At 44.0% G+C, this 16541-nt stretch overlaps 1 protein-coding gene across 2 annotated transcripts; it reads right to left on the bottom strand.

Annotated features, from left to right (window-relative positions):
- Positions 1 to 3723: 3723 nt before the first annotated feature.
- On the bottom strand, positions 3724 to 8800 carry s1pr1 (sphingosine-1-phosphate receptor 1). Of its 2 annotated transcripts, none has more exons than XM_034237210.1 (3): positions 8675 to 8800; positions 7038 to 7081; positions 3724 to 6300 (listed from the first exon to the last, which is right to left on the bottom strand). In XM_034237210.1, the coding sequence occupies exon 3, from the start codon at positions 6215 to 6217 to the stop codon at positions 5102 to 5104; it is 1116 nt and encodes a 371-aa protein (XP_034093101.1). In that variant the 5' UTR covers positions 6218 to 6300; positions 7038 to 7081; positions 8675 to 8800; the 3' UTR covers positions 3724 to 5101. The 2 variants fall into 2 exon arrangements, with proteins under 2 accessions (XP_034093101.1, XP_034093102.1); XM_034237211.1 differs by having other exon boundaries at positions 3724 to 6293; positions 8675 to 8785.
- Positions 8801 to 16541: the final 7741 nt, after the last annotated feature.

Genomic DNA, 16541 nt, shown 5'->3' with positions numbered 1-16541 from the left:
GCATCCATCCCAGCTTCCACCCCAGCTTCCACCCCAGCTTTACCCCAGCTTCCACCTCAGCTTCCACCCCAGCTTCCACCCCAGCTTCCATCCCAGCTTCCACCCCCGCTCCCATCCCCGCTCCCACACCAGCTTCACCCCAGCTTCCACCCCAGCTTCCACCCCAGCTCCCATCCAGCTTCCACCCCAGCTTCCACCCCAGCTTCCACCCCAGCTCCATCCAGCTTCCACCCCAGCTCCCATCCAGCTTCCACCCCAGCTCCCATCCCTGCTTCCACCCCAGCTTCCGCCCCAGCTCCCATCCCTGCTTCCACCCCAGCTCCCACCCCAGCTCCCATCCCAGCTTCCACCCCAGCTCCCATCCCAGCTTCCACCCCAGCTTCCACCCCAGCTTCCACCCCAGCTCCCACCCCAGCTTCCACCCCAGCTTCCACCCCAGCTCCCATCCCTGCTTCCACCCCAGCTTCCACCCCAGCTTCCACCCCAGCTTCCACCCCAGCTTCCACCCCAGCTCCCATCCCTGCTTCCACCCCAGCTCCCATCCCAGCTTCCACCCCAGCTCCCATCCCAGCTCCCATCCCAGCTTCCACCCCAGCTCCCATCCCAGCTTCCACCCCAGCTTCCACCCCAGCTCCCATCCCAGCTTCCACCCCAACTCCATCCTAGCTTCCATCCCAGCTTCCACCCCCGCTCCCATCCCCGCTTCCACCCCCAGCTTCACCCCAGCCTTCACCACCCCAGCTTCCACCCCAGCTCCCATCCAGCTTCCACCCCAGCTTCCACCCCAGCTTCCACCCCAGCTTCACCCCAGCTTCCACCCCAGCTTCCACCCCAGCATCCATCCCAGCTTCCACCCCAGCTTCCACCCCAGCTTTACCCCAGCTTCCACCTCAGCTTCCACCCCAGCTTCCACCCCAGCTTCCCATCCCAAGCTTCCACCCCCGCTCCCATCCCCGCTCCCACACCAGCTTCATAACCCCAGCTTCCACCCCAGCTTCCACCCCAGCTCCCATCCAGCTTCCACCCCAGCTTCCACCCCAGCTTCCACCCCAGCTCCCATCCAGCTTCCACCCCAGCTTCCACCCCAGCTTCCACCCCAGCTCCCATCCCTGCTTCCACCCCAGCTTCCGCCCCAGCTCCCATCCCTGCTTCCACCCCAGCTCCCACCCCAGCCTCCCATCCCAGCTTCCACCCCAGCTCCCATCCCAGCTTCCCACCCCAGCTTCCACCCCAGCTTCCACCCCAGCTCCCACCCCAGCTTCCACCCAGCTTCCACCCCAGCTCCCATCCCAGCTTCCACCCCAGCTTCCACCCCAGCTTCCACCCCAGCTCCCACCCCCAGCTTCCACCCCCAGCTTCCACCCCAGCTCCCATCCCTGCTTCCACCCCAGCTTCCCCCCAGCTTCCACCCCAGCTTCCACCCCAGCTCCCATCCCTGCTTCCACCCCAGCTTCCACCCCAGCTTCCACCCCAGCTCCCATCCCTGCTTCCACCCCAGCTCCCATCCCAGCTTCCACCCCAGCTCCCATCCCAGCTCCCATCCCAGCTTCCACCCCAGCTCCCATCCCAGCTTCCACCCCAGCTTCCACCCCAGCTCCCATCCCAGCTTCCACCCCAGCTTCCACCCCAGCTTCACCCCAGCTCCCACCCCAGCTTCCACCCCAGCTTCCACCCCAGCTTCCACCCCAGCTTCACCCAGCTCCCACCCCAGCTTCCACCCCAGCTTCACCCCAGCTCCCACCCCAGCTTCCACCCCAGCTTCCACCCCAGCTTCCACCCCAGCTTCACCTCAGCTTCCACCCCAGCTTCCACCCCAGCTTCCACCCCAGCTTCCACCCCAGCTTCACCCCAGCTTCCACCCCAGCATCCACCCCAGCTTCCACCCCAGCTTCCACCCCAGCTTCCCCCCCTGTTCTCCCCTGATGCTAAATGTTCTTTAACCAAATGAAGTGTCTCCTGATTGAACTGGTGAAGGATCTTCCCTGATATCAGGACAGCGGAGAGTCTCTCCAGATGCAGACTGAAGACCCACCTGTTTCTCTTATAGAGTTTACCTGATGCTGCAGTTCTTATTATGGTCTGACTTGTTTGTAGTAAACATGTCAGCACTGTTGTTGTTGTTGTTGTTGTTGTTGTCCTCAGTTTTGAATCGTTATGGTTCATTGCACTTATTGTACGTCGCTTTGGATAAAAGTATCAGCTAAATATAATTTAATTTGACTTTTACTTCACTTAGAAACCTGTTGAAGCTTCCATCATATTCAAAACTTAAAACCACTCTGTGCATTTGACATTTATATTCAATGTAATGGTCCATTCCTTTCACACTTAATAATATCCTGCTGTAATCTGTATTTCCACATGTATATTTTCTGCTTTTTTAATACTATTTTATTTCTATTTGAGATGTTTACATTTTGGATTGTTTATTTCTACTCTTTTAATTTCTCTAATGTACGAGGCCTCGTCTTTTTGTGCTGCTGCAACGCAAACATTCCCCTAATTAGGATCAATAAAGTAGATCTTATCTTATCTTATCTTAAATCTGTTTCTGTTTCAAAAGCCCTTCAATTTATTTCGGTGCTCCAACATAAAACCTGTTTCCTCAACTTGATGCTCGGATACTTTTAGAAAACGCGTTATTATTTCCCTTGTAACGTAAGTGTTGATGTTAAAATCAGCGTTTCTTGCATCGTGTGTTTCTATTTCTGTCTTTATTAAGAGCTAACAAACCAACAAACACTCAGGAGTTAAACAGTGCAGACAGAGTTCAGGCTGGACGTCAACAAACACAAAATCATTAATGGATTAATCAATCGGGTCGAGTCGGACGAGTACGGAAGCCCATATCTGCCACAAAAAGAAGTCAAATATGACACGTAAATTATTTAGATTCTTAAAACGTGAAATAAAAAATCGGACCCTGTAGCGAGACTCAGAATAAATGAATACCAAAAATATATGATTATAATTAATTACCCAAAATGATGCATCGCATAAAAGTGATGGAAAGTGACCAGACTCGACTTCAGCTATCCAATTAAAACTGCTCTTGAGATGATGTCATCATGTGTGTGTGTGTGTGTGTGTGTGTGTGTGTGTGTGTGTGTGTGTGTGTGTGTGTGTGTGTGTGTGTGAGAGAGAGTGTGTGAATGTGTGTGTGAGTGTGTGTGTGTGTGTGTGTGTGTGTGTCCTAGCATTACTATACTTGTGGGGACCTAAATCTGTTTACACAGTCACGTGTGGGGACTCACCTCCCTTATGGGGACAAATTGGAGGTCCCCATAAGGGGAATCATTAATTTTAGGGTGAAGACTTGGTTAGGGTTAGGGTTAGGATAAGTCTCCAGGAAATGCATGTAAGTCAATGTAATGTCCCCTGAAGTGATGTATACATGGTATGTGTGTGTGAGAGAGAGTGTGTGAATGTGTGTGTGTGTGTGTGTGTGTGTGTGTGTGTGTGTGTGTGTGTGTGTGTGTGTGTGTGTGTGTGTGTGAATGAATGGGTGAATGACTCGTAGTATGTAAAGACCTTTGAGGGTTTTTTCTGGGCAGAAATGAGCTTCCATATTTCTGAAACTGTACAAAACAAAACGTTCCCTCCTCTCTTTATGTGTGATGTGTTTCTTTCTTTCAGATATAAATTATTTCCACTACACTGACGTCACTACGGCACAATGACAACAACACAGACAGGAAGTAGAAAATACATTCTGACCAACAGTTTCTACACAGTTAACTTTATACAAAAATGTCACATGACCACAAGAATTCACAGCTCAGGTGTTTCTACGTAAATCAAGACGATTCATTATTTATTCCTATGTTTCCAGGTACACCAGAAAAAGACATTAACCTAAATCTTGGATCTGAAGAAGCGCCTGAACTCTGGATTCATGAGTGCGTATTTCTTAAGGGAAGTGGAGGAAAACAAAGAAAATCTCAATGAATTAATTTGAATTCTTAAATATTTGACAGCTGTGAGTTTAAGCGCTACGGGTTCTAGTTGTTCTTAGAGGGTCAGTACAAAGTCTGGTTCTCCTTCTTCTTCTTCTTCTTCTACGAGGAACACGAGCACTTTATATGAAGCTCACACCTGTTGTAATATTCATCTTCACCTTCAACCCTTTTATTAGTCTAGTTGCAGATCATAGTGAACCCCAAAGTGTTATGATGAACATAGAAACTGCCGGATGATAACCTGCATACGTTGGGCAATGTGCACAATTAGCATGAGTTGCATTAATTACCATTATGGCCTGGCTGATTTGGACAATTTTGGAGGTTATTGAGGATCTTGAATCCATCTCGGACATTTTTAGGATCTTAAATGTCAGTTTTAACCAGAAAGTGACCATATTTGTACTCTGTGGGCTGATTTTGATGAATTGTGGGTTGATTTGGAGGTTTCAGGGGACTCCGGATCATCTGGATTGGACAGATTGCTTATTTATATGAAGAAAAGTTGTCAACAGTAGAGGTAATGATGTTCATCTTGTGCTCTGCAGTATATCCAATGGTTGCAACACTACTCATGGTAGTGGAATAAGTCCACAGAGAATACAAATATGGCCACTTTCTGGTTTAACTGCCATTTGTTATCCTGAAAATGTCAGAAATGGATACAACACCCTCAATAACATCCAAAACCACTCTAAAAGTGTCCACATTGCAAGCCATATTTTAACTATTGTCCACATAGGCTATGACGCCATTAGGGTTAGGGTTAGTTAACGCAACTTGTGCTAATCGTTCAAATTGCCCAACATATGCAGGTTAGCATCCGGCAGTTCCTAAGTTCTTTTAGGCCCTACTGTACATTTCTAACATCGAACTTCAGTGTCTCAACATCTCCAGATGCACAATGCTGGCACTAGACTATACATCTTCATCATGCTTTAACTTCAGGATCCACATGGAGCTGATCGTCGAGGACTTGTTGATATTTCCCGCGTGAGCTTCTTAAAAAGTGCGGCGGCCTCTCTCTGAGTCTCGCTGGTTCACCAGTCTGAAAGTCTCTCTAAGTGCTGGAGTTCCAGGTCTGTGGCGAGCGCTTTTCACGCCGTTTCTTTCTGCAGAAACACAAACTCTACGACCCGGTTTTAAGATGACGAGGTGACGTTCCCAGAGGTCGTCGTGCCCCTCGGCGAATACTCAGCTTCGTCTTTGTTTGGGTGGGAGGAGTTATCCGACTTGCTGCGGCTGAACTCCACCCCCATGATCGGCCCCGTGAACTTGGACTTGGGTCGAAGGCATGCGGTGCAGCAGAGCAGCGTTTTGAGGAAGGCGCGGCGCATCTCGTTGCTGGTGAGCGTGTAGATGAGGGGGTTCATGGCGGAGTTTAGGACGGCGAGAGCCAGAAACCACTCGGCTTTGTAGAGGATTGGGCAGCTGAGCGTCTCACAGGCGGCGTCGAGAAGCAACAGGATGAAGAGCGGAGCCCAGCAGGCGATGAAGCAACTCAACACGATGATGACGGTCTTCAACAAAGCCATCGACTTCTCTGAGCTTTTGATGTTGGCGCCAGAGTTCCCGCGGCCGTTGGACGCTTTGCGGAAGACGAGTTTGCGACTACGCGTTCGCACCAAAGCGTAGATTCGGGCGTACAGAACCACGATGGCCAGGAGGAGGATGCTGAAGACGGTGGTGCAGAACAGGATGTAGGTCTTGTGGTAAAGCGGCAGAACGGTGGAGCATCGAGTCATACTTTGGATGCAGTTCCAGCCCATCAGAGGAAGACCGCCAAGAACCGCTGCGATCATCCACACGGTGCTGATCAGCAGGAAGACGCGGCACGTGTTCCCGTTGTTGTGCAGCTTCATCTTCAGCATGGTGAGGTGGCGTTCGATGGCGATGGCCAGAAGGCTGAAAACAGACGCTGCCAACGCCACGAACATGCTTCCCTCCCGGCAAAACCACTGCGTTGGCGTCAATTTGTAAGTGTTGGCGCCGGAAAGCAAGATGTTGGCGGTGTAAACGACGCCAGCAAGCAGGTCGGATAACGCCAGGTTCCCGATGAAGTAGTACATGGGCTTGTGGAACTTCTTGGTCCTCCAGATGGTGGTGAGCACCAGGATGTTCTCCAGGATGATGAAGCAGCACACGATGATGAAGACTACGGAGTCCGCCTTCAGGCCCGAGTCCTGCTGAGGCTTGCGGTATTTCCCGGTGAAGTTGTAGTGTTTGGCGATCAGGTCGGAGTAGCTTTCCTCAGCCATGGCCCTGCAGAGCAGCGGGGGGTCCACCAGGGGGCGCCGAGTCCTCACGCTTCAGCCTTCATGTCAGCAGGTCTTCCTGAAAACTAGGAGAATTGACCACATCAACTCAGGTCTCAACAATCTGCGCTGGCTTCCTATTACACAAAGGACACTTCAAAATGCTGACTGTTTAAGAAAATCAGATTTCTATTGATTTAAATGTTTGAACAAATGACTGAAAAGTTACTATAATAATAGCTAATAATACAAATATCACTTCTTTTGTTTCCATGGTGGGAAAACCTTTCAGTACAAAGCACTTCATGGATTGGGAATACATGTCAGAGATGCTATGGCAGTCTGGCACTAATGTACATTTCCCAAAGATATTGAAGTGACTGTTATTTTGTACATATTGATTGTTGTGCTTTTATTTATGTCTTAATGTGTGCATATGTATAAATGTGTCTGATGATATACATATTTTTACATTTGTATTCTGGATTGTGGGAAGCGGTATTTCGATCTCTCTGTCTGTAAACACAAACTGAAAGATTGACAATAAAGTTAACTTTGACTTGACTTCACTGTTAGAGCCAGAGGTCTCTTATCATCAGGAGGTTTACTCGCTGTCTCCAGAGTCAGAACCACATTTGCTGAAGCAGCTTTTAGCTTTTATTGAACCACAAGCCTTTATCTTTGCACTTTTAGCTGCAGCCCGTATTTTATCACTTTTATGAAATGTCTTTTTTTTGTTTTTGTTTGTGTGTTTGTTTTGTTTTTAATTATTATGTATTAAATGCCGATGTGGAGCACTTTGAATATATACAAATAAACTAACCTTGAACCTTGAAGAAGAGTCCGGGGGCTGGGGCGGGCATCGTCCTGCAGGGGGGGGGGGGGGGGGGGGGGGGGGGCACCACAGGAACATTTGAATACAAGTTATTGAACAAACAAGGTGACAAAAAGACCTTTGACCTGTGAGCTGATCAGTCAACACTCTGCTTCCTCCAGGTTTAACGTTCATCTCAAGTCAGTCTGTTACAGATTCAAGATTCAAAGGTTGTATCGTCTTAAAGCTGCAGTGTAGAAATGTCAATGAAATTCTTCTGACCAATAAACTGTATTATAAGCTCGTTAGTGGAGGAAACATCTTTAGGAACAACTTCTTAAACACACTCAGAGTCCCTTAACCAGGATTTACTTTGACTTCCTTGAATGTACTTTAAATATCCCTTTGAGTCACTTAAGAGTTAATAAAACAGACTTTTACGCGTGAAAAACCAGCGGAAAGTCTACAAAGTGCCTCCTATCAGCTCGTTAAAGGCAACTTTCAAAGCTGTTGTTGTAAAACGGAGGGTGATTGCATGTGATTTACTGGTGAAGCAGCGGAACAGCTTTAAGTCACTTAGCGGACAGACTACTGAAATGTTTCACACAGAGTTAATAAAACCTCAAAAAACTGTTTTTATCACGAAAAATTTCCCTTAAATTAAATATGTAGATTTTATACTTTTAGCTTTGTTTTATAGAGAGAGAGTACAGATTGAAGACATAACTTAGAGTCAATAAGGAGTTCATCAATTATATTCCAATGACTGAGTCTTTGCACGAGGCTAATTAAAAACAACTTTAAACACTAAAATCGCGTTTTTTAATCCACAAATTGTCCCTTAAATGGAGATCGTACACTTTTACGTACATTTCAGTTAGAAAGCAAAGTGCTGAAATGAATCCATTGACAGGTAATAAAAGCTCCATTCATGATTCTCAAACGAGTTTTTAGCCAAGTAAATGTCCCTTAAATCTCGCCACAACTTCCCTTAATGCCACATTAAGGGTTAATAATTAAACGTCTATATTTATGTTAAAAACCTTTAAAGCTTTCTGATCAATAATAAGCTTTTTAAATAACAAACAAACATTGTTAAAAACACATTCAAACATGTTACTTTATAGTGTCTTTCCTTAAATTTAAGGTCCCTTTAAGGGCTGCCGAAATATAATACATGGATAAAAGAATATAATAATAACGACCTCGAGCACATTACGTCTCCTCCCAACATGAATTGTTTACGTTCAATTGTTTACACGTGTTTAAATGGTTATTCTATATAGTCCGTATTAATACATCGATCATTGATTGGTTCTAATTAACGGCTACATGTTGTTCAATAAGCTTTGTTACGGCATGAATACAAGACGTCCCTTGATCAGTTCATATTAGCACTACTTTAACTCGTGTTTGTTTATAATCGTTTTTAAATCCGTTAACGTGTTATTTATTTATTTTCGTTAAACCCGGATTTCTTTCATCAAACCAAAGAAACGGCTTCTCGAGTCTTAGCGGGATAAAAAAAACTCTAAATAAACTTTATTTAAACATTTAAAGCAACACGAACGTTTGTATCAAAGCTCTTTATAAACTTTAGTGGAAATAAAAACTGACTTTAATTTAAATGAAAGAGAGATTTTTACCTTCAGTGAGAGTCCGGAGGAAAAGAGTCCGACAGAGAGAGCAGCCTGCGAGAGAACACACACACACACACACACACACACACACACACACACACACACACACACACACACACACACACACACACACACACACACACACACACACACACACACACACACCACACACACACACTCACACACACCACACACACTCACACACTCACACACACACACACACACACACACGCACGCACTCTCTCTCTCTCTCTGAGGATGAGGAGGATGAAGATGCTCCTCCTGTTCTCCTCTTTGTATTTGTGGTCCTTTTATTCTAAGCAGGTCAAAAGTAACAATAATAAAACATTTAAAAATGAAAGTAAACATATAATGAAAATAGATGAATAAATAGATTCACACTCAGAACAGATTCATTCCATTTTAATTTTAATTAAAAAAACATAACAAGAAATAATAATAGAAAAACTGTATACACAAAATAAAAACACAACATTATAAAAGTGCAAAATAATTAATAAAAACAAATAAAAAACAAATAAATATATATTTTATAATCATCAAAATCAAAAAGGGTAAAAAGGTAATTTTGTACATTTTGTTTAAGAAAATCAGATTTCTATTGATTTAAATGTTTGAACAAATGACAGAAAAGTTACTATAATAATAGATAATAATACAAATATCACTTCTTTTGTTTCCATGGGAACTGACCAGCTGATCCCCCCCACCCCCTAATATTGACCCCATTATGAGAGGTCAGCAGGGGGTTGTGGGGGGGGGGGGGGTGCAAACAAAAGAAGAGCTGGAGATAAGCATTAACTCTGATGGAGTCATTTCAGCTCATTCAGAAGTAAACATAGCAACAACAACAACAACAACAACAACAACAACAACATACACAATGTAGAAAAAGCTAATTTCTGCATTTGTTTTAATCTATCCTCATTTGATCAATTTAAAAGATGATTTGACATAAAAACATCTCATTGATTCTGCATCAGATGGAGCCTGTTTTTCTGTTTGTTACAGAGACGTTGTGTATTTTCAGTATGTGGAATAAACACAGCTGTGACAACAACCAAATAGAGAACCATATCTGTCCTGCACTGTTGAGATACCATCCATATGCTAATGTAGCACAAGCTAACGTTAAATGTTGCTCACCAACTAATGCAGTGGTTCTCAAAGTGGGGGGCGCGCCCCCCCAGGGGGGCGCAGAGGCATGACAGGGGGGGCGCGAGAGACCAGGAGAAAAAATGGTTATTAAAAAATTTTTTTAAAAAAAGATTTTCAATTTAAAAAAAAAAAAATCATATTTTGAAAAATTATTGATTCGAAAATAATATGGTACAGTACAATTACGTCTGGGTGTCTGTGTTTCATTCAAGCTCGGCTCTGTGTGTGTGTGGAACGAGCCATTTTGTGTGTGTGCGCGAGCGAGAGAGAGAGAGAACGCACCGATACCGGAGATCGTTGTTGTTAGCTTCTGGTGCTAGCGAGCTACGCTAACGGATATAAGGAGTTTTTTCAACAACAAAGTGGAGGAGAGTCCTCTCCTGTCAGACTGAGAGACTCAGTGAGCTAAAGGACTCTCTCAGTGTTATCTCAGTGGGTCTCAAACGTTTTGGTCACCATTAATATAAATAAATTAAAAACAATTATGAAATACTATATGACATTAAAAAATGTATAACGTTTAAAAGGGGAGTGATTTGTAAAATATCCATAAAGAAATAGTAAATCTGTTTACAGTTCTGTGTTGAGAGATGTATCCATACTGTAGATCTCTTCATTTTGCTCTCAAAGTGCACCAGATTGATGCTTTTAACTTCAATATTTAAAAATAAATCTTCCCGGAGGAGCTTGCCCCCGGACCCCCCTATGTGAGGTCCACACACCACCTATAAAAATAGCACTTTACCCCTGCTTACACCTATATGCCGTGAGCTGATTATTGAGCCTTCATTGTAACAGTTGCGGGTACACTGTGTGTATGCGTGGGGAGTGTTGCAGTAGAACATTCCACTGTAGCGCCCGGTACATTAATGGGAAACCCTAAATGTTTGAGCACCCTCTATGAAACGTCAAGCTACCCCACAGTACCCCCAAAATAAATCTTTGGCGCCGCCACTGAGCCTGACTATTTGTGTTGGGGGGGGCCCGACTTTTTTTTTTCTCCAAAGGGGGGGCCTGACAGAAAAAGTTTGAGAACCACTGAACTAATGTCACAACACATCTGATACTTTGCAGACGGTGTAGCTTTGAGCTTCTGTTTTCTCAAGGAGCTAACGTACTTCCTGAGAAATGGGCGACGTTTTTGAGACTTGGTGTTTCAGAATAACGAGGTGTCCAATAATGTCCAACCCAGTCTCACGGCATTTCGTGTTATAGTCACAAAATTAATTTAATATATTGATTCGTGTTCACAAACACGATTTTTCGTGTCACACAGAACGATTTTAAAAGCAGTGTATTTCTATTGGTAGTGTGTTTCGTGCCTGCACCACGTCTTTTTGTCCGGTCGGGTCTTGGAAGACCAGAATCTGTGGGCTTCATTTTACCCCAAGCCTAACCCTATCCCTTTTATTTTAAACAGTATAATGTCTGAGTTTTTTTGCCGTCTGCGAGGAAAATAAATGTCTCAAAGCCTCAGAATACTGAAATCTGTATTTTTTAAAAATCTGTTTTTCCTTCTAATTTGTTATCATTTACATTGCTTTTAAAATCGTTCTGTATGACACTAAAAAAATGGCGAAATCGTGTTGGTGAACACGAATCAATAGATTAATTTCGTGACTATAACACGAAATGCCATGAGACTGGGTTGTAATGTCGGACCAACACGGCGACGACGTCAACAACCAAATAAGGAACGATATATTTCCTGCACTGTTGAGATACCATATGCTAATGTGGCACGAGCTAGCGTTAAATGTTGCCAACCCAAACTAATGTCTGTTATTTTGCAGAAAATGTAGCCTTGAGCTTCTGTTAGAAGACGGGCGGTTTTGGCGCAGAGCGTTGGTCATCAGATCAAGGGGCGTTGGTGAACTCCAGTTCGAATCCCGCCTCGGCCGCCACTGCGTCAGGCCGTTGTGTCCTTGGGCAAGACACCCGCATTTGCTCCTGTGGGTAATGTCCGCAGTAATGACTCTTACATGTCTAATATGTGTAATGTGTACTTGTAAAGCGCTTTGAGCACCTGTAAAAGCGCTCTAATAAAAAATGTAATGCATTATTATTATTATTATTATTAAGACATTTGACAGACTTGGTGTTTCAGAATAATGAGGTGTTCAATATTGTTGCACCAACCCAGCGAAAACCTCAACAACCAAGTAAAGAACAATATCTGTGTGGACTGTGGACATAGCATAGCATAGCTTAGATGCTATGAAGATGGTGTAGGAGCCACATATGAAGCCATTTCTGTGTTTGTTACGATACATGTTTTTTGAGTCACTAAAGATGGTGGGCGTGTCATTGGATTTGTGTGGTGACGTCTGTGCTTATATCCGGTTGCTTTTACCTGCGCACTTTGTAATAGATGGAGGGGGAGTGAGCTAGAGAAGGACAATTGTTGTTGACCGCACGCACGCAAACAAGGATATACGTATATGGATATGGAATATTGCATTGTTGCTTTGGAAATAAAAGGTCAAACGCATACTGTGTTGGAAAGACTGAGTTTGTGCGCGTCCACAGTGTTTTTTCTCTTGTTTAGTCCCTCGCGGCACTTTGTTTAAGATTACTGCCGCAATTGATGGTAATGTAGCATATTTCCTTCTCTTGCACTATTTTATCTGTTTTATTTGTTTACTATCCTATATATTCATGTTGCTCTGTTGGAGGAGCCTGTGACTTCAGTTTTTCAATGCCATATCTACACTGTAGCTAATGTGCTAATGACAATAAAGCCTTGAGATTGAGATATGTTTACGTTATGTTGCTAACAAACAGTGCTAACAACAGCTATTCTAGGCATTACATTTGGATTAGTTTATGTATGGTGTGGTTAGCGTTGTATTGTGTAGTTGCCTTTGTAAACATGGGCACTATATAGGAGGAAAGTCATCGTGTCACCTTGATGAAAAGGAAGCATGCTACACAACAGGTGGATGGGGGGGGGCACGTAGCATGACGAGCTAACGCCGTGAGTCATTAGCGGTCATTCCTGTAACCGCTCTGACTTCCAGAAAATAATACCGTGTTTTCGCTTCAGGACAGGAAGTGTTTATCACACCTCGGAGCACTGATGATGTTTTTATCTGTACCCACACAGGAGCTCAGAGAGGTGCATTGTGGGAAGCCCCTCTGTGGGATCTCTGCACTGTGACCTCACTTCCTGTCCAGGCGGCTCCATTGTTTCAGGCCTGCTGGTCAAACTGGAGCAGCTGGTTAACTGTTGGGAACTAAACTACTGGGAACACTGGAAATACACTGGGGTTATAGTGGAAATATACTGGACCTACGAGGAGAAAATGCAGCGTATCATTTTGGAAATAAGGGGAATATTTATTTTTGTATGTAAAATGAATAAATTGGAATTATAATGGGAATATACTCAATATAATAGGAAATACACGATATTATGGGGATATATTGGATATATATTGGATGTAATGGAAATATACAGGAATTATAATAGACATTTTTGTAATTTGAATGTGAGTCTACAGGGTTTACTGTAATGGAAACATATTGGACATTATGGGAATATGGTGGATGTATTGGGAACCAACAGATAATGATGGGAATAAACATAATTCATTGGAATATATAGAACTAATGGGATTATACTGGAACCAGGGGCGGCCTGGGACTAAAAATCAGCCCGGGATTCTCGACCGGCCCACTTTGGTAACGCCGGCCCACTTCGGTACCGCCGGCCCACGTCGGTACAGCAAGCAAATACCGCTAGTAAATTGTCAACGGGGGGGGTGCTAGTGACTTATCCGACCGGCCCACTTCAGTCCGCCACTGACTGGAACTGTGAGGAATATATTGGAGTTTTAATGGAAATACACTGGATATGATAGAAATATACTTAATATTATGAGAATAATACAATGAAATATTAGGAATATACTGGATTGCACAGATTTTTAGATCTCTAACTGGTGATATAGTGTTGACATAATGGGATATACTGGATATACTGGGAATAAACGTGTTTTTAGAACTCTAACTGGTGATAATATGTGGATACTGTGTAATGAAATACAGTTTTTTTTATACCAGTCCAGTTGGTTTCCAGAGTCTGAAAGTGGAGCTGAGATGAGGAGCCGCTGAAGGGGGGGAGGTGAAAGGGGTTGTGGGTAACAAAGGCCTCTTTCCTCCGCTGACTGTATTCAGACTCTGCATAGCTGAGCGTCACCATGACCACCGAGGGAACCAAAGGGGGGAAACTCCGAAAAACTGAAGACCAGAATCACTACAGACCTTCAAACTCAGAAGATGCCTTATTAAAGAGGCCCTATTATGCTTTTTTGTGGGTTCAGCAGGAGAGAACTCTTTAAAGTAGAGACACTACACACTGATATACACCTGAACATCAGCAGGAGAGGACTCTTTAAAGTAGAGACACTACACACTGATATACACCTGAACATCAGCAGGAGAGGGACTCTTTAAAGTAGAGACACTACACACTGATATACACCTGAACATCAGCAGGAGAGGACTCTTTAAAGTAGAGACACTACACACTGATATACACCTGAACATCAGCAGGAGAGGACTCTTTAAAGTAGAGACACTACACACTGATATACACCTGAACATCAGCAGGAGAGGACTCTTTAAAGTAGAGACACTACATACTGATATACACCTGAATATCAGCAGGAGAGGACTCTTTAAAGTAGAGACACTACACACTGATATACACCTGAACATCAGCAGGAGAGGACTCTTTAAAGTAGAGACACTACATACTGATATACACCTGAACATCAGCAGGAGAGGACTCTTTAAAGTAGAGACACTACATACTGATATACACCTGAACATAAGCAGGAGAGGACTCTTTAAAGTAGAGACACTACACACTGATATACACCTGAACATCAGCAGGAGAGGACTCTTTAAAGTAGAGACACTACATACTGATATACACCTGAACATCAGCAGGAGAGGACTCTTTAAAGTAGAGACACTACATACTAATATACACCTGAACATAAGCAGGAGAGGACTCTTTAAAGTAGAGACACTACACACTGATATACACCTGAACATCAGCAGGAGAGGACTCTTTAAAGTAGAGACACTACATACTGATATACACCTGAACATCAGCAGGAGAGGACTCTTTAAGTAGAGACACTACATACTAATATACACCTGAACATCAGCAGGAGAGGACTCTTTAAAGTAGAGACACTACATACTGATATTCTTTCACACACACATACGGGTTTTGGGCCGAGGGCGACACCGTACTTCCGGTATCCGCCATTTTACGCGAGGTGCAAGCAGGCCGAGGGTTTAGCCGTACACCGTCTAGGTGTTGCTAAGCTTCCTGTACTGAATATCATAGTCTACTGCCTTAATCAATATCTAGTCAACTCTAAAATACCACATATATGCAATGGCATGATAATATTATTGTCACAAGTGGGGTATTCACCTGGTGTTTCCAGAAATTAGACGTAGATGCAGCCAAAATCGACGAAGGCCACTTTCGAGAGTCGTTTTTCCATACATCTGCAGGCAGGCTGTAAGGGCAATCGGACAACCCACACAGCTCTAGTTTACGCTGGTAACAACCTAGAGCACACCCCTCAAGTCCAGAGATGTAATCCGAAGACATGCAGCGATTTCTTCGGTCGTTAATTCAGAGAAAAAAACCTAGTGCGCTCTGCCTGGCTACGTTAGCTAGCTGTTTATATTAGCACCTCCAGGATATTTGCACCTCCAGGAAAATGGCGTATTTATATATATATATATATATATATGGCGCGCGTTGCGTTGTGGGTAGCTCGTGACGTCACTGTGTGTGAAAGAATACACCTAAACATCAGCAGGAGAGGGCTCTTTAAAATGAGCTACAATGTTAGCATAGCATTGGTCCAAACTCCATTCGGGAAACAAGCAATAAAAAGACAACCATGAACTTCTTATAAATGACCGCCTTGATGGAGTTATTTCTGCATCCTTAATATATGTTTATTGACATTAAATCATAGCTAAATGTGTTTACATTTGGTTCATACTACATTAGTAAACCTTATTAATTCTGTAAATAATCACTAACGATCCCGAGGACGCATTATTCTTCTTCTTCATGTTGGACCCAAACTTTTCTCTGCAGTGAAACAGTAACTACAGAACATCTGCAGCCTGTAATTATGGTTTGGACTGTAAAAGTGTGTGTGTGTGTGTGTGTGTGTGTGTGTGTGTGTGTGTGTGTGTGTGTGTGTGTGTGTGTGTGTGTGTGCGTGTGCATGCGTGCATGTGTGTGTTTAACAGGAAAGCATTAGCCAGCTTCTTCCTCTCTGACTTCCTGTGATGTGATTCGTTGTTTCCCCCAGCGCTAAGGAATGTGGCGACCCGCCATCGTTTCCCTCAGAGGGGAGGGTATCTGTGTGTGTGTGTGTGTGTGTGTGTGTGTGTGTGTGTGTGTGTGTGTGTGTGTGTTGTGTGTGTGTGTGTGTGTGTGTGTGTGCGCCAGTGTGTAGTTAATCTGTGTGTTGTGTGTGTCTGGAGTTCCAGTGTTCACAACAAACACCACAGAAGAAGATGTCACAGCTGTTCCTTGGATCTTATCCTGCGTTTCCAAGGTTAGGTTTCATCAGTGAAATGCAGCCAGTCTGAAAGTACGAGTTGGTCTTTGTGTTCAGTGAAACGTTCCCTCTCCGTTTTATTA

This window comes from Gymnodraco acuticeps, unplaced genomic scaffold (assembly GCF_902827175.1).
Source record: "Gymnodraco acuticeps unplaced genomic scaffold, fGymAcu1.1, whole genome shotgun sequence".
NCBI lineage: Eukaryota > Metazoa > Chordata > Actinopteri > Perciformes > Bathydraconidae > Gymnodraco > Gymnodraco acuticeps.
The sequence above is the reverse complement of the archived record's forward strand: the minus strand, read 5'-3'. Positions and strand labels throughout refer to the sequence as shown.